The 18,697-nt window shown below is 37.1% G+C and overlaps 1 protein-coding gene across 5 annotated transcripts in view; it reads left to right on the forward strand.

The window, feature by feature from the left end:
- The window catches only part of Knl1 (kinetochore scaffold 1), a 63,379-nt gene that overhangs the window by 8,079 nt on the left and 36,603 nt on the right, over window positions 1-18,697 (forward strand). For 3 of the 5 annotated variants that reach the window (NM_029617.3, XM_006500376.3, XM_006500377.4), the window contains exons 2-8: window positions 2,084-2,134; window positions 3,158-3,197; window positions 4,347-4,406; window positions 7,163-7,224; window positions 8,848-8,900; window positions 10,752-10,804; window positions 12,926-17,422. In NM_029617.3, the coding sequence (NP_083893.2) occupies window positions 2,100-2,134; window positions 3,158-3,197; window positions 4,347-4,406; window positions 7,163-7,224; window positions 8,848-8,900; window positions 10,752-10,804; window positions 12,926-17,422 (4,800 nt within the window). In that variant the 5' untranslated portion in view covers window positions 2,084-2,099. Of the gene's footprint in view, window positions 1-2,083; window positions 2,135-3,157; window positions 3,198-4,346; window positions 4,407-7,162; window positions 7,225-8,847; window positions 8,901-10,751; window positions 10,805-12,925; window positions 17,723-18,697 lie in introns of those variants that run through there. The other 2 variants (NM_001362732.1, XM_030252192.1) reach the window with 2 other exon arrangements.

The following is an 18,697-nucleotide window of genomic DNA, read 5'->3' on the forward strand; positions in this document are numbered from 1 at the left end:
GTGGCTTTAGAGTTTATTTCTAAATTGTAAAAAATTTCCTAAGAAAGCTCTTTAAGAAAAATGGGAATGGGGCTTGTAAAAAAGGGGGGATAAGCGGGACAAGGAGCACTAAAAGAGGGGATAAGGAGAATAATGCCAAGAAAAGTGGGACAAGGAGAAGTGCTCTCCTCTTTGTCCTCAGCACTTATACATCTTTCAGCATACATGATCACGTGATAAAAGGTTCATCACAAAATACATAGATTCAAATCATATAAGTTTACAATAGAGATGTTTACATGCATATTCATTAGACTATCTGGCTAAACATTCATCACCTGTCACAACTCCACAAGTTCATGGAGAGTTAAAACCATAATTAAGTTATTAGTGAAGTTTTGTATAGATAAATCCAGTTAGTATTTTATCTTCTGTCCTAGCACCTATAATAAATTGTTAGTTCTCTTTTTATGACCTTTGGTCAATGGTTTTTCAACCTTTTGGACTGTGCTCTGAGTAGTAGAATGCCTACTTACTATCTCCGAAGCCAGATTGACAGAGTTCTCATTGCAGTTTTGATTACCAGAAAGGACCTAATACCAGTCCGACTATAAGAGAGCTTAATAAATACTGATATAATTTTAGGAATTCTTATAGGATTGTCATTAAGAATTAAGTCATCTATTTGTCTATATAGCATCACTATATAAGACTGTATATCTTTGTTCTGTAAAGATTTGCTCAAAAGGGTGGGCTAATACGTAGTGTTATATTATTATTTTTTTAATATAAATTATTATATTTAAGTACATTGTAGCTGTCTTCAGACACTCCAGAAGAGAGCATCAGATTTTGTTACGGATGGTTGTGAGCCACCATGTGGTTTCTGGGGTTTGAACTCAGGACCTTTGGAAGAGCAGTCGGTGCTCTTAACTGCTGAGCCATTTCACCAGCCCCCATAATCTAGGCAGCTTGCTGACCTGTACGGGGAACGAACCCACGAACTTGGCATTATCAGCACCATGCTCTAACCAACTGAGCTAACTGGCCAGGTTAATAACTATATCTATATATCTATAGATGAAGATATACCAGGAAAAGCATATTAATAGCAGCAGTCTTTCCTAAAATGAATTTCTCCTTGTCCTTGCCTACTGGAGCAAACCCATCATAGATTTTTTTTTGGGGGGGGGGTCGAGACAGGGTTTCTCTGTGTAGCCCTGGCTGTCCTGGAACTCACTCTGTAGACCAGGCTGGCCTCAAACTCAGAAATCCACCTGCTTCTGCCTCAGGAGTGCTGGGATTAAAGTCTTGCGCCACAATGCCTGGCAGATTATTATTATTTTTTTTTAATCCAAGATGGACCATCTCAGAAAGATCACTTGCTAGTTATTAGCTTGTTGGCTTCTGACACACCATGTATATGTTAAAACTTAGGGACAGGTATGGTGGCACATGCCTTTAATCCTAGTACTTGTAGCAATTCTCCTTGCCTCTTACCTCCTGAGTTCTGGGATTATAGTTATGTTCTATCATACCCAGCATAATTCAATTTTCCTAAGATATATCCACTATTTTAGGTATCCGATTGACTTCCATTTAGAGGTTGAATTATTATGTAATCCAAGTATTATATTATCGAATTATCATGCAAATTAGGCCAGATTTTTATTGGAAAGTCCATGCCATCGTGCTCAGAGTTAGTCTACAAATTTTATCTTGATTTGGGGGGGAGGGGGTAGGGATGGAGGACAAGAGGGATGGCTTCCCTCTTGATACAGCCCAGGCTGACTTGGAACTTGATATGTAACTGAGACTAGCTTTGAACTCTTTCTTCTCCTGCCTCCACCTCCCAAGTGCTAGGATTGTAAGGATGACCACAATACCTGGCTTCGATTTTTACTTTGAGTATTAATATTCCAGTATTAAGTATAACATGGTACTTACTGTCCTACATTTCTCATGTTTTAGAGCTCACAATGTAGTCTTTGCTTCTTATTTTTAGTCTTCTAAAGTCATATCCATGCTCCTAATCTACCATAGGTTATATTTTTCATCTTTTTTTACTTGTTAATACTATGTGCCTTTTTTTTTTTTTTAACAGAAAAAAGTTTTCAAAAATGGATGGGGTATATTCAGAAGCTAATGAAGAGAAGTAAGTTGATTCGGTGCTGCTGAAATGTTATTTTCTATTACAGAAAGGCCACTTCAAATTAGTTAAGAACTATCAGTAATGTCTGAAGTTGTTTTCTATTTTGTTCCAAGTAAAAGAAGTCAGTATTACAAAGCAATAGCTTTTCTGCCATGTCTGTATAAGTTCATTAGAGTAAGAACTTAAGACTTGAAGGACTTTCATAGAGACCACCTCCCATCTCATTAAGGTCTTATGAGATGAATTGATTTCTCCAAAATTGGTACCATAAACTAGTGATCCGTTTGCAGCCTAAAAAACAATGTTGTTTGAGACAGTCTTACTATGAGGCTCTTGGCTGGCTTAAAACTCATAAGTAGACCAGGCTAGCCTCAAACTCAGAGAATCACCTGACTCCACCTTCATTAAAGGCATGTGCCACCACATCTGTTCCTAATTTTTAATATATATGACACTTAATTTTTCAGATAATTACCAAAATTGAAAAAATCTCAAGATTTCATACAATAATTAGGTTTTCAGTTTTTCTTGAAACACCATGTTGGCAACAAATCTCATATTCTCCCTTGGAACAGGTAACTAGTAGAATGTAATGGCAGTGATCTTTAGACTAGGCAAGAACTAACACTAAACTATACTCTCAACTTCTTCTAGGCCCACCTCTTTGGTACTAGAAATTGAATTTCAGATTTCATACCTGCTAGGTGAGCGCTCTACCACTGAGCCTCAACCCTCAGTCTTCTTCTATGTTTTGGTTTGAGACAGGGTCTCACTAAATTGCAAAGACTGGTCTTGAACTTACTTGGTATCTGAGGCAGGCCCAAATTTGTGACCCTTCTGCGTCAGCCTCTAAACAGCTGATTACAGGCTGTACCACCAGGCTTGACCACAATGTGCCTTTAAAACATTGTATTCTTAAATGCAGAGTTGGATGTCTTATAACACATAAAGGATGAATTGATGACAGCTTTGAGAAATTCAGTTGTTTATCTGCATATACAATAATTTTTCCTCTTTTTCTTTTAGTGACAATACACAGAGACCTGTTAGAAGACAGCATTCCTCAGTAAGAAATATTTTTATTTAAATTAATAGTTGTTACTTTTTACTGAATATAATTACAGGAATTTTGATTGTGGCTTTACCTTGGCATCCCAGCTACTTTTTGTTTGTTTGTTTACTTTTTGAGACAGGGTTTCTCTGTATAGCCCTGGCTGTCCTGGAACTCACTTTGTAGACCAGGCTGGCCTGGAACTCAGAAATCCACCTCCCTCTGCCTCTCAAATGCCGGGATTAAAGGCGTGCGCCACCACCGCCCAGCTCCCAGCTACCTTCTTACTGCTTTCTGTGTAAAGACTCAAATAGTCTGGTTATACATTTCAAAACTGTACTAAAATTCATATTTTTGCACTTTTTTGTAATTTAATAAACTTTTGGTTAGCATATTTCTACAGCATTGTGATATTTTAAGTGTTTATATAATAAATTAATTTCAATATTATAAGTGCTTAAAATGTATAAATTTCTTTCTTTTTAAAATATGTATATTTAACCTGGCATTCAAACTATTGCAAGACAAAAGTTTACCCAAGTTGATTCACATAGTAAATTCATGTTATATTATGAAACTGAAAAACAGTGGTATAGGATGCTGTGTGTAGAAGTTACCCATAAGGGATTCTGACATAACTCTGCTGGAATTTTCTTTCCTTTTTTTCTATTTCAACTGCTTTTGGGTAGGTTTTGCTAACAGGCATAATTTATGTAATTATTTCTGATTGCTATGATATATCTAGTACTTCTTATTTCTACGTTTAATTTCTGTGTAAAGAGTTTGATGTATTTTCTCAAGGTAGGAAAATAGGACTTAGTACTGAATTGTGTTAGTGTGATTATCCTATTATAGGACATGCCCTCATTATTGAACTGCACATTATGAAAAAACAAACTGCAGACTGTTAGATGGTCTCATACCCCTGAGTTGGTGTGGAGCGTTATCCAGAACACTTAGAAGATTTTGTGCAAAAGAATTTGGGTGAGTGGGTCAGGAGAAGGCATAAATGTCAGACATTTAAGTCAGAAACATAACAGTGAATAATATGACTTTGAAGAATCTCAGGGATTTTAATTGAAATGTTAGCTCTCTACTCATATAACTTAAATTGACTAGTAGCTACATTAACTTTTCTTGACTAATTCGAATTATTGCCTTTAGATTTTGAAACCCCCAAGGAGTCCTCTTCAGGACCTCAAATGTGGAAATCAAACAAACCAGGTAAGTCCCGAGTGCAAATGCTCTGCAATTTCAGGGACTTTATTTTGGAGGACTTGGTTTGCTGAGATTTGGTTTCACTTACATAGACTGAGAGACTTTGAACCTGTGGCAGTTCTCCACCTGAGCTTCCCAAGAGCTTGGATTATAGATTTCTGTCATCATGCCTGGCTTCAGAGATCATCACAAAGTTTATTAGTTATGTGAAGAGATAATACTATAAATGTTTCCCATTTAAATGTATACAGGAGGGGGCTGGTGAGATGGCTCAGTGGTTAAGAGCACCGAATGCTCTTCCAAAGGTCCTGAGTTCAAATCCCAGCAACCACATGGTGGTTCACAACCATCTGTAATGGGATCTGATGCCCTCTTCTGCTGTGTCTGAGGACAGCTACAGTGTACACACATATAATAAATAAATAAATAAATCTTTTTAAAAATGTATACAGGTAAGTATCGCATTGCTTCCATTTTCTTGTTCAAGAGCTAGAGATATAACTCAATGCTTACCTACTGTGCATGAGGTTGTGGTTATTGAATAAGTTGGCATTTATAATTTTAAAATTCCATAGGATTAGAATAGGGAATAGTATTTTGACTCTTTAACCTAGAACAGGATCTAGTACATGCTTTTAGCTATCTGGCCTCCGTGTATAACTTTGTACGTGGATGTTAGGGATTGGAAATTCAGTTCTCTCACTTATGTGGCAAGCACTTTATCTACTCTCTGTCATGCCTACTGTGACTGATTAGACCTTTGACCATATAGACTGCTTAATATAGATAGCATACTGTTCTTGGTTCTTTTTAAGTTGTATTTTTAACTTATGTGTATATGTGAATGCCTGCACATGGGTATGTATTCTATAAGCCTGGAGCCCACAGAAGCCAGAAGAGATAACCAGATCCTTTGGAGATGTAAATACAGATAATTATGAGCTTCCCAATTGGGGTGCTGGAAACCAGACCTGAGTTCTCTGCAAGAGCTGTACATATTTTTAACTACTGAGCCATCTCTCCAGCCCCTTCAAAGAGACACATAGTCTTAGCAGCATTAATCACAGTAGTCAAGAGGTAGGAAAAAAATCAAGTGCCCATCTATTTTGTTTAAATAAACAAAATTTGCTATTTATAAATAATGAAATTCAGTATTAAAAATCTGACACACAATAGCATGCAAGTGTCTTAAAGAAATAAATGAAAAGAAAAAGTCTCAAAAAGACAAATTCTACTCATACCACTGATAATAACCAAATACCAAAATAGAATGCTGGTTGCCAAGGATTTGGAGGAAGGATCTAAATGTGTATTTTACTTATTTGTTTTAATTTTGTGTATGTGTCATATGCACCCTCATGTGAAAGTGCCCATGGAGGTCACAAAGGCATCAGATACCCTTCTGGACCTGGAGTTGGAGGTGGTTGTGAATCTCCTAACACGGGAAATGAACTATGATACTCTGTAAGAGTTGTATGTGCTCTTTACTACTAAGCCATCTCTCCAATGGCTCAATATGTATAGTTATCGTTTGTAAGATGAAGATCTTGAGAGTGGTTACACAACAAGATGCTTTCATCACTATTGAACTGTATACTTTTAAAGTGCTAGTAAAGATGAGGGTGCTGAGATGACTCAGTGGTTAAGAACACTTTTTGCCCTTGCAGAGGACACAGATTCGGTTGCAGCTAAGTAGCTCACAGCTACCTGTAACTGTAGTTCCAGATGATCTGATGCCCTTTTCTGACTTCCATGGCGCCTGCATGTATATGGAATACATAAACTCACACAAGCACACATAAACACATTTTTTTTTAAATGGTAAAGATGGTAAATTTAACTTTATGTAGTTTTTACCACTAACTAAGAAGTGTAAGTACTTGTCAAGGCAGAGTGGTTAAGATGTAAATTATGTTATGGCTGGGTGTGATGGCACAGGCCTGTAATTTCAGCACTAGGAACATGAAATTTCAAATTCATCCTTGGGCTTTATAGCAAATTTGAATATAGCCTGAACTATGGACTATAATAATTACAACAATCACAAAAGATAGTAACTTATGTGGATTTTACTATAATGAAAGTTTTTTTAGATGGACAAGTTGCTGCATGCTTTTAATCCCAGCACTAGAGAGCAGAGGCAGGCTGATCTCTATGAGTTCTATCTAACCTGGTCTACTTAGAGTTCCAGGCTAGTCATAGCTACATAGTAAGACTCTATGTTACAAACAAACAAAAAGCTGTTTATTTGTAATTGTAGAATACATTGTAATAAGATCAATACAGCTGACCACATAGCTCCTGTTTTGTGCCCAGTCTTTCTTGTTATATATTGTTTGTTAGTATGCTTATTTCTACTTGATTTTAGCCAAAAGGTCAAAAAACAATAATATGTTTATTTTAACTCTTACTGAAAATCATGCTCTAGGAGTGGTGACACACACCTAAAATTCCAGCAATCAGAAACCTGAAGTGCAAGGATTATGAATTTGAGGTCAACATGGGCTATGTATTTGAAAACAAAGTAACAACAAAAGAAAATACATATTTACATGAACCACGGATTCAATCCTGAGTACTACAGCCATCCAAAGAGTATTTGGAAAATCATATTCATGTTCATTAAGTGCTTTTATATTGGGCTGTTTGGAAATCTTCTATTATTAATTCAAAATAAGAGTTGATCCCTGCTTCTAATAGTCTGGAGATCTAGTTCACCATGATTTATATTAAGAATTGTATCCTTTACTGTTTTCTCTTAGGAACCTAATCCTCCAAGAAAAAGGAAAAGCTCTCGTCGAGTCAGCTTTGCAGATACTATAAAGTAAGTTGAAAAGAAAGTACATTGTTATAGGTTTTTCCCCCTATCAAATACATGGGTGGGAACTAAATTGGATAGTCTGTTTGCTTAAATAAATATTAGAGTGCATGTGTGCGTGCGTGTGTTCCTGTGTAAGTATCTTCCTCACTCTCCACTTTACTTTTTGAGACTGGGTCTCTCTGGTCTGGAGAGTCCGCTCAGCAGTTAAGAGCACTTCCAGAGGTTCAATTCTTAGCAACCACATGGTGGCTCACAACCATCTGTAATGGGATCTTCTGGTGTGTCTGAAGACAGCGACTCACATACATACAATAAATAAATTTGTTTGTTTGTTTGTTTTTTGTTTTGTTTTTTTTATTTTTTTTGAGACAGGGTTTCTCTGTATAGCCCTGGCTGTCCTGGAACTCACTTTGTAGACCAGGCTGTCCTTGAACTCAGAAATCCACCTGCCTCTGCCTCCCGAGTGCTGGGATTAAAGGCGTGCGCCATCATGCCCGGCATAAATAAATCTTAAAAAAAAAAAAGAGAGAGAGAGACATGGTCTTTCTATCAACATGGAACTTATTGACGCAGCTAGACTGGCTTCTTTATGGGACCCAGGGGGCCTCCAGTCTCTATTTCCCAGCACTGGATGGGAGTCTAAACTCAGGTCTTCATGTTTACATAGCAAGCACTTTACTGATGGAGTTATCCTCTCACAACCAGAGTATTGCTTTATTTTGAAAAGTACTTTTTACTTAAAATGTATTCGTGTGTGCATGTATCCTGCCCTGGCATGTGTCTGGAGGTCAGGGGATAGCTTTTGGCAGTTACTTCTCTCCTTCTACTTTGGGGGATTGAACTCAGGCTGTTGTCTTTCACATCAAGTACTTTTATCCACTGAGACATCTTGCTGGCATGTTTTTGTTGTTGTTGTTGTTGTTGTTTTTCAAGACAGGGTTTCTCTGTATAGCCCTGGCTGTCCTAGAACTCACTCTTTAGACCAGGCTGGCCTCGAACTCAGAAATCCGCCTGCCTCTGCCTCCCAAGTGCTGGGATTAAAGGCATGTGCCACCATCGTCCAGCTATATATTTTTTTAATTCCTTTCAAAATATATATTTATGGGACTGAAGACATGGCTCAGCAGTTAAGAGCACTGGTTGCTCTTGAGAGGACCTGAGTTTGATTCCTAGCTCTCACATGGCAGCTCAGAACCATCTATGACTCGAGCTCCAGGAGACTGGGCTCTCTCTTTTTGCCTCTGTGGGCATGGCATACATGTGGTGTACAAACACCAATATACATAAAATTAAAAATGTAAATGTATTTCTTATTGGTGAGAGTGCTGTGTATGAGTGTGTGTGATTTGTGTGTGAGTGTGGGTACAAAATTGTTTTTCAAATGTTATTATTCGGTATTATCTATATAAGAGAAGCAGAATGAGTCCTGAAAGGCAGTAACAAAACAAAGATAACTACTAATATTGCTACTATTTACCATTGTAGTAGAGGTTCCAGCCAGCAAAAGTAAAGGAAGAGATTTTAAAAATTAGAAATACTATTGAGGTACTTTATGCCGTCAATAATAAAACAATAGGAAATTTTTTAAAAATAAAGGCTTTTCAGTATTCTTTTTTTCTCTTCTAGAGTATTCCAGACAGAGTCTCACATGAAAACAGAGAGAAATTCAGAAATTTCAGGTAAATATATAATTTCAGTCCCTGCTAATCTGTTTTCTTTACAACTTTTCTGTGGTTATGTACTCATAACCCCCCCCTCTCTCTCTCTCTCGTGTGTGTGTGTGTGTGTGTGTGTGTGTGTGTGTGAAGAAAGCATACATCTTAAGACATGTAGAGTCAAGAGAAAGTTGAGATTCTCTTTTCTTTCTACCATGTGGTCTTCAAGATTGAGTTTGGGTCCTTCTTGGCAGTAAATGCCTTTGCCGCCTAAGTTATTTTGCTAGCTCTATCATACTATTTAATATTTAAGTATTTTATCTTAAGGGATAGAGAAGTAGTTCTATTGGTAAGGCGATTGCCATACCTACATGAGGCCCTGAGTTTGGATCTCCAGTACCTATTTAAAAGCCCAGTGTAGGCTAGTTGTGGTGAAGTGGTGGAGGGTGACAGATGAAGCAGTACATACCTTGTATTGGTTACTTTTCTGTTGCTGTGATAAAGCACCATGACCAAGGCAGTTTATAAAAGAAATAGGTTATAAGAGTCTATCATGAAGCTGGGCGTGGTGGCGCACGCCTATGATCCAGCACTTGGGAGGCAGAGGCAGGTGGATATCTGAGTTTGAGGCCATCCTGGTCTACAGAGTGAGTTCCAGGACATCCAGGGCTACACAAAGAAACCCTGTCTCAAAAAAACAAAACCAAAAAGAAACCCAAAAAACATGTACACAAACATGTGGTATACAGTTGTAATCCTGTCACCCTGGAGGTGAATGCAAAAGGATCAGAACTTTAAGGTCATCCTTGGTTACATAGCAAGTTTAAGTCCAACCTGCGATACATGAGATGAAATATAAAAAATAATGCCAGGTGTGGTGGCACACACCTTTAATTCTAGCACTTGAAAGGCAGAGGTAGTTGGATCTCTGAGTTTGAGGTCAGTCTGATCTAGATAGTGAGTTCCAGATACATAGACATTGTCTCAAAAAGCAAGTAGATAAATTGCTAGCACAGATAAGATTTATTTTTTTCCAAAACAGATCTAATAATCACTGTTTTCTATCATTAGAAAAGGCTCTCAGGGACTGCAGTATAACTCAGTAGTAGAATGGTTGCTTGCCATGTCTTGGGTTTGATCTTCAGCATTGGAGGAGGAAAATATGAGCTCAGAATCTATTTATTTATTTATTTATTTTGGTTTTCTGAGACAGGGTTTCTCTTTGTATCCCTAGCTCTACTGGAACTCAATCTATAGGCCAGGCTGGCCTTGAACTCAGACATCTACCTACCTTTGCCACCTGAGTGCTGGATTAAAGGCGTATGCCACCTGCCAATCTTAAAGATATTTAATTCATAAGTCCTTATAAAGACCTTAATAACTATTGTCTTAGTTATTATTTTTTTATTGTTCTGTTAAGCACCATGACCAAAAACAACTTGGCAAGGAAAGGGTTTATTTTTGTTTATAGTTGTAGTTCATTTTGATGGGAAGTCAGGTCAGGAACTCAAGACAGGAACAACATGGAGGCAGGAACTGAAGGAAGAGACCAAGGAGGAACACTGCTTACTGGTTTGCTCAACATGGCTTGCCCATCTTGCTTTCTTATACAAGGCAGGTCCATCTGGTAAGGAGTGCCACAAACCACAACAAGCTGGGCCTTTTCACAGCAATCATTAGTCTAGGAAAGGCACTACAGACTTGCATATTCTCAACTGAGGTTCTCCTTTCCAGATGACTCTAGCTGTGTCAAGTTCACAGCCAAACAGCCAGGACACTGGTAAATACTTCTAACTGATGACAGTCCTAAGAAAGAAAAAAAGACTTATGGTATGATGTTTTTCTTACTGTAATCTTTTTCTTATTGTTCTATAGGTATGAACACTTTGCTTTGTGCTCCAATTCAGACTCAGATGCAACAAAAGGAGGTATGAAATCATGCAAATATCTTCATAAATTAAACTCACATAGTTAACAAAATTTTATTGTAGTGGTATAATTTTGAGATAACTTACCAAAGTGAATTATCATAACCTATTAAAACTTCCTATATTTTCAGTTAATTGAGGTAAATTAAGTCATTGCCAATTTAAATAATACAAAGACCTTTCAAACATCAATGATCACATGAAATATCTCAGAATTTTATTAAAATATAGAGGGTTTTTTGGGGGGATTGAAGATATAGCTCAGTGGTATTTTGCCTAGCATATGCAAATGTCTATATTCAATACCCAGTATCACACACATGGAAAATATGTATTGTGTGTAGGTAGGATAGACAGACAGACAAGTATATGTCCAGTTGAAAAGGGTAAACTCTTCAGAGATTGTATATATTTTTTAAATATTTATTTTGTTACAGAATGTATGAGTGTTCCACTTTATGTATGCATGCATTGTGTGCGAGAGGATACCAGATCCCTCTGAACTGGAGTTAGAGACAGTTGCTAGCTGCTATGTAGGTGCTAGGAACTGAACCTTGGTCCTCTGAAAAAGTAGAGAATGCTCTTAACTGCTGAGGCATTTTTCTATGCCTCAAGAATCTACATTTCTAACCATCTCTTGAATGACACTGACATGCAGGTGCACAGACTGTACTTTGAATAACAAGAAATTAGAGACTGTATCTTTGAAAACAAGACTCTCCAAAGAAAAGAGTGTAATATGAACTAGCCATCATGTACCTATGCCTTTCTAAGATTTTACTTAGGGTTGGTAATTCAATACAGATGCCTTTCTAAGATTTTTTATTTAGGGTTGAAGTGACTATTCAATACAGAATTTTCATTATAGTTTCATTTCATACATTCAGTGCTTTTTATTTTTTTAGTGCAGGAGGCATGTAACTAACTTTGAATTTAAATTTTTCCTAAACTAAAAGGAATTTATTTATAGATTTTAGCTTTTAAAAAGAAATGTTTGATGCCTAGAGAGATGGCTCAGTGGTTAAGAGCACTGGCTGCTCTATCAGGGGTCCTGAGTTCAATTCCCAGCAACCACATGGTAGCTCACAATCATCTGTAATGGGATCTGATCCCCTCTTCTGGTGTATCTGAAGACAGCTAAAGTGTACTCACATATATAAGAATAAATAAAACATTTAAAAAAAATGTTTGAGATAAGTTTTCACCCCAGTCTGGCTTGAAACTTACTATGTAACTAAGGATGAATTTGAACTTTTTTTGTTGTTTGAGACAAAGTCTCACTCTGTTGTGCAGCCTTGGCTATCTTGGAGAACACTGTATAAACTTGGTTAGCCTCAAAATCACAGAGATCTCCTACCTCAGCCTCCCAGAGTGCTGAGATGAAAGGCATGCACCACTCTGCCCAGCTCCCTTGAACTGTTTGCTGATCCTCTTGCCTCCATTATAGATGTGAATTAACTTATCTGGTCTATGTTGTGCTGGGGATTGATCATAGGGCTTTATAATAACATGGTAAGTAAGCATTCTACCAAATGAATTATATCCCTAGACCTAGGGAAAAAAATGTAATAAGAAAGTACATATAATAAACTATACCAAGGAAAGCAATATAGCTTGGAACCATTACTAATTGTGCTTACATAGTACATGTTAGGGGCTGGAGAGATGGCACAGCAGTTAAGAACACCGTCAGCTCTTCCAGAGTTTAATCTCCTGCAACCACATGGTGGCTCACAATCATCTATAATGGGATCTGATGCTTTCTTCTGGCATGCAGGTGTACATGCAGATTGAGCCCTCATATTAATAAAATAAATAAATCTTTTAAAAATATATAATACATGTTATAAAATCCTTTTTTCAAAATGTATTTGGAGCTAGAGAATTGGCTTAGTTGGTAAATGTTTTGGATGCTTTTCCAGAGGACCTGGGTTAACTCCTACATTGCAATTTGTAATCATGTGTGACTATAGTTCTAGGCAATTCTGGCCTCCACAGGCACCAGGCAGGCAAGTGGTTCATAGGCACACATGCAGGTAGAACACCCTTACACATAAAATAATAAAACAATAAATTATAAAAAATTATATTTGATCTAATATTTCTATTTTTTCATTATAGTTCTCAATTACAGACTGCAACCATGAAAGGAAACATGCAAATGATCAGACAGTCATCTTTTCAGATGAAAACCAGATGGATCTGACAGCAAGTCACACTGTAATGATTACCAAAGGTCTTTCAGACTGTACCAAAAATGAAAATTCTACAAAAATAGATACCACGTCCTTTCTGGAGAATTTAAAGCATCATGCTGCAAATTCAAGAATTAAAAAGGATTTAGCATGTTCCACAGTTTCCTTAAGTCAAAACATTTTCTCAGAAAAGATCAATTCTGACAACTTCATAAAAAGATTGAAGACAGGAAAACATATTTCGTCTTCTACAGAGCTTGATAAGGAAAATGCTGAGATACCTGTTTATTCCAAAGACTCAAACAGTGCCTCTTCAACATATCAAATGCATGCATCTCTTGGTGTAGATGAAAATAGTAGTAATAGGACTAGAATCTTTAGAGAACAAGATGATGGTATGAATTTGACCCAATGTCATACAGCCTGTATTAAGACTTGGATTCCTCCATCCACGGAGGCCAAAATAGGAGAATTCAAAGGTGATAAAACAATTTATGGCAATGAGTGTATGGAGTTGACAACTAACTATACGATACAGGTTTTGTCATCAGAAAATAATTTATCTGAAAGAGAAACTCAAACTCAAAATGGTATGAATGTTACAACAGTTGATGGAGCTACAGCTCCAGCTCCAGAGAAGAAAACAGCCCTTAAGGATAAACTAAATGCTGCTTTTCAAGGCTCTTTCCCAAACCCTGAAAATAAAATTCATATTATCAAATGTCATCCTATAGAGTCAGAAACTCATACAGTCACACAGATTTCTAGTCAAAGTGCCAGCACATTGGCTGTAACTTCAAAATCTATATGTTCTAGTCCAGCTATTGAGGGGTATAAGACAATTTTTCATTCTAGTAGCAATGATGCAATGGAACTGACTAAGTGTCTATCAGCTATGGAAGAGGAAAAAAAATTGCTGAAGGCTGATGATAAGTATTCTAAAATATGTACCAATCCAGATGCTGGCCCACTCAGAGAGAAAACTATTTATTTAGAAGAGGATAGCATGGACATTACCAAAAGTCACACCGTTGCAATAGATAATAAAATATTTAAACATGATCAAGAAAACATTAAAAAAGAAATAATAGCCATACCAATATTTGAAAAGGAAATGGTGCTCCGAAATCTTATGCCTATGTCAAAAGATGAGAAAAGGGATGTAAATTATATTTCAGTTCCTCAAGTATCTAAGGAAAGCTTACAACGGAGTCAGACAAACACTTTATCTGTTTCATTGACTGACAAAAAGATGGAATTCTTGGCAGATGAAGATATGGATCTGACTAAAAGTCACACAACTAAGTTAAGTCAAGTTATTCCTACAACTTTTGACTTAGCATCAAAGAATGTCACCAAATCATACTCTCACAGCAAAAGCCCTTTAAATGAGTGGGAAAGCCTGGATAAACAAGTAGTGCTAGGCCAGCATTCTAAACTTCCTTTACCACAGAGGAAAGATAGAGATGATCCTGACTGTTCTCATCATAAGATAATGTATTCAGAGGAGTTACAAACTATGGATCTAACCAAGAGCCACACTATTGTAATTGGCTTTGGTCCTTCTGAAGTACAAGAACATAGTAAAATTAATTTAGAACACAAAAACAGCCAACTTACAGCAGAAAGCATACAAACAGCTGTGAACGTTCCTGCAGCAAACTCTAGAGTAGTAACAACTAATGATATGGACATGTTAAAGGACAGAAGTACACATAAGCCAGAATTGCTGAAGGAAAAGCAAAACATCAAAATCTATGGAAGAAAAAGTATTGGTAGACTGAAAATTGATAAAACTATATTATTTTCAGAGGGTAATGAGGGTGATATGGATATCACCAAGAGTTGCACAGTCAAAATAAATCATAGATCTTTATTAGATAAGCATGATTCTCATTTAGTATCTTTGGCAGGAACTTCTAAAACCATTTTGCATGCACGTGGTCAGGTTGAAATGGAAATCAATAGAAGTCACACAACTCCTTTAGAATGTAAAATTATCTCGCCCAGTGATATAACTCCTGGTGATCTGGATAAGACTATGATGTCTATAGATGATCATGAGGAACTAGACATGACCAAGTCCCATACTGTTTTCATTGACTACCAAGCAGAGGCAAAAGGTGTACTTCCAGACAGACTTGACTTTCAATTATCCAAAAAGGAAAGCCTACAGAAGCCGAAAGTGACATCTCTGGCTGAAGAGATTTACATTTCAAAAAATAGTGAAAGCAACCATCTACCAGCAAAAGGCAGCCAGCTAACAATATTAGAGGAAGGGTCTAATAGCGGGCTTGGAGAGGAAACTAATGATGCACAAAAGCCTGGATTTCTGAATGAACTTCTGTCAGGCAAAACTCAGAGAAGAAAAAGCCTTAGCCTCAAAAACAAGAGTATTACATTTCCAGAGAATGATAAAAGTTATAGAGAGATCCCTCAGAGTTCTGCAGTAGAAATAAATAATGAAACTAGGCTGGAAGACAGAAAGGGCTTCAGTTTTGTGCCATTGGCAGGAACTTCCAAACCAGTTTTGTCTGCATATGGGCCCGAGGACATGGAGATTTCTATAGGTCAAACCACTGCTTCAGAATATAAAACTGTCCCACCAGAAGAAATAACTACTATACCTATGGATAAAACTGTAATGTTTGTAGATAATTTCGGTGATCTGGATGTCACCAGATCCCATACGGTTTTCATCGATTGTCAAGCCAAAGAAAAGGTACTTGATGAATATACTAACTTGGGAATACAGAAAACAAAAACTTTGAGTGGTTCTGAAGGTGATACCCATATTCAAGAAATCACAAAAAACCCAGCAGCTCAACACAAACACCATATGACAACTGTTATTCCTTCTAGTACAGTAGTTAGTGATCAAAGTTCAATGAAAATCAAGTTTCACAAAGCTGATAGAGATGAGGAGGTCAAAGGAAAGGAAGTGGAAGCCAATATGCTGAAACAAACTAAACCTGAAAGCTGTCTGTTAAATATAACAGATGGAAAAAATGTGGATTTTACAAGCAGTTATACAGCTGATGTTTGTAGATCCAGTGACAAGTATTCCTCTTTACCAAATATTTCTTCTTCTGATAATTCGGGTGGTAATACTATGTCCTTGTGTGATAAAAATAAGGAGAAAGCTTATAATTGCCAAGTGCCAAATGAATTTACTTATGCAGCTATCTTACCAAGTACATATCACATGGATTCTAAAAAACTGTCTGTCTTTCCACCTTGTCCTTCAAAAGAAGTCACTCAAACTGAAAGTGCCATAGCGCTGCTTAAAGATGAAGATCCGGTAGAAGAGCCTCTGGGGGAGATGGCTACATTTAACTCAAAGCATGTATCTCTTAACCTGGCAAAGGATCAAACAGAGGCCTTTGTTGATGTTAGTGTTGCTTCTCAGCCTCATCTCTCAGCCCAACAAAGTCCATCAACTCAAAAAGGGCAGGATGTTGCCCGTAGAGATGAAGGAATATTAGCTAAAGCTGGGAAGAAGGCTTTACCTTTTCTTCTAGAAAATGTCGCTGCATCCACATGGGAAAATGAGTCCAAAATACCCACTAATGTGGAACACTTTGCTGTAACCTATGAAAAAGAACTGAGTATAAGTATTCAAACAGATAAATGTAATACAAATGTACAGAGCCCTAGTAACTCGGCCCTGACAACACAAGTCATTCAGACGCATGCAAATGCTGAAGGAGCACTAGACTTTTTAGTTCCATCTACTGTTTCATGTTTTAGTAGTACCAAACCAAGTCTGAGTAATTTGAATAGAAAAACTGAGGAGGTCTTAGACTTTCAGACTGTTAATTTATTACCTCCTGCCGAACAGTTACTTGAAGAAGGAAGTCAGGCACATAGTATGAGTATAGTACAAGCTACAGAAATATATAGACTAGGTTCCAGGAATGATAGAGATGAAGAAAGTAAAACTTTCTGTAATGAGGCTGAAACTACATCTGTACCACTAAAAACAGCTGTTAAAGACAAAACAAGAAGATGTTCATTGGGGATATTTTTACCCAAATTACCAAGCAAGAGAAGTTGTAGTATCACTGGTGTTGATGACCTGGAACAGATTCTAGCAGATGCAGCTGACTTAACTCAACTAGAAACTCAGCCAGTCTGTAGTAAAGATCCAGGCATTGGATCTGTTGCAGCCAAACTGAATTTGAGTCCATCTCAGTTTATAAATGAGGAAAATCTCCCTGTATATCCTGGTGAGATACTTTCATCAGATTCTGTTAGCCTGGACATTGAGGAAAGTGTTCTGATTGACACATCTCAGAGAGAGAGTTTACCGTCTGAAAACAAAACCGAAAACTGCAGGGCCCAAAAAAGAACCCGGGTTGAAGAAAATGATGTTACAAATGAGAAAAAAATCAGAACACATGACAGTGCACAAGATCAAGAGGTAAGCTGTCTTGAGCCAAAAAATGTTCTTGAATTTTAAGTATCTAAGCAATAGAAACTATTTCTACTTACTATAGGTTAGTGAAATATTCCTGTGTAGAATTATTAGAGGTCAGTTGGTAAAGGATTTACCATGACACGATGGCCTATACCTGTAATCCCAGCACTCTGAAGGCTAAGGAAAGGGGACTGCTGTGACTTTGAGGCTAGCCAAGGCTACGTAACAGAATCTTATCTCAAAACAATAATTTGTTGTGGCAAATACCCACAAAAATGGAATTAAAATTGTATAGATACCAAATATTATAATTGTGTCTTGTGACTTGTATCAGGTGCCTCATAATTGCTTGTAACCCCAGGGGACCCAGTATCCTCTCCTGTACTCTTCAGATACCTGCATCACACACATATACCTCCATACAGGTATAAACACTTGTACATAATTAAAAATGAAAATAAGTCCTTAGCAAAACAATCACATAAATAGCCAAATATGATAGCCTAATATTCCAGTACTCAGGAAATTCAAGTAGGAGGATCACAAGTTTGAAGTCAGCCTGAGTTATAGGTTGAAGTAAGGCTTGGTGTGTGTGTGTGTGTGTGTGTGTGTGTGTGTGTGTGTGTGTGTGTGTGTGTGTGTGAACAAAAACAATGTAAGTAAGTACAAAAAATGATTTCTGTGTTGCTGGAGTTTGCTTTGAGGTGAGGTGATGAGAAAATAGCCAAAGCTTTGAGAAACTAATAATAGTAATATAATGCTTAAATCTGACTAGATTTTATGAAAATTAGTATTTTGTTGAAATATTATATATCTGACTAAATCAATGGTTGTTAACCTTCCTTAATGCTGTGACCTCTGTATTTATGTATTTTGTGTATGAGTGTTTTGTCTGCATGTACATTTACATAACAGAGGGCAGCAGATTCCATGGGACTACAGTTATTGATGGTTGGGAATTGAGCTCCGGACTTCTGAATGAGCAACCAGTACTCTTAAACCCTGAGCCATACCTCCAGCTCCCAGCTTTGACCCTCTAATAGAGAAGTTCCTCATGATGTGCTGACCCCAACCATAGAATTATTTGCAATGCTACTTCATAACTAATTTTGCTACTGCTATTAATCACAATACAAGTACCTGTATTTTCTGATGTTGTCAAGCAACCTCTGTGAAAGGGTTCATCCTAAACCCCCAAAGGGATGTAGTTCAGTTTTTAAGACTTTTTAAAATATTTTTTAAAATTTATTTATTTATTATATGTAAGTACACTATAGT

Source organism: Mus musculus, chromosome 2, assembly GCF_000001635.26.
Source record: "Mus musculus strain C57BL/6J chromosome 2, GRCm38.p6 C57BL/6J".
In the NCBI taxonomy this organism is placed as follows: domain Eukaryota; kingdom Metazoa; phylum Chordata; class Mammalia; order Rodentia; family Muridae; genus Mus; species Mus musculus.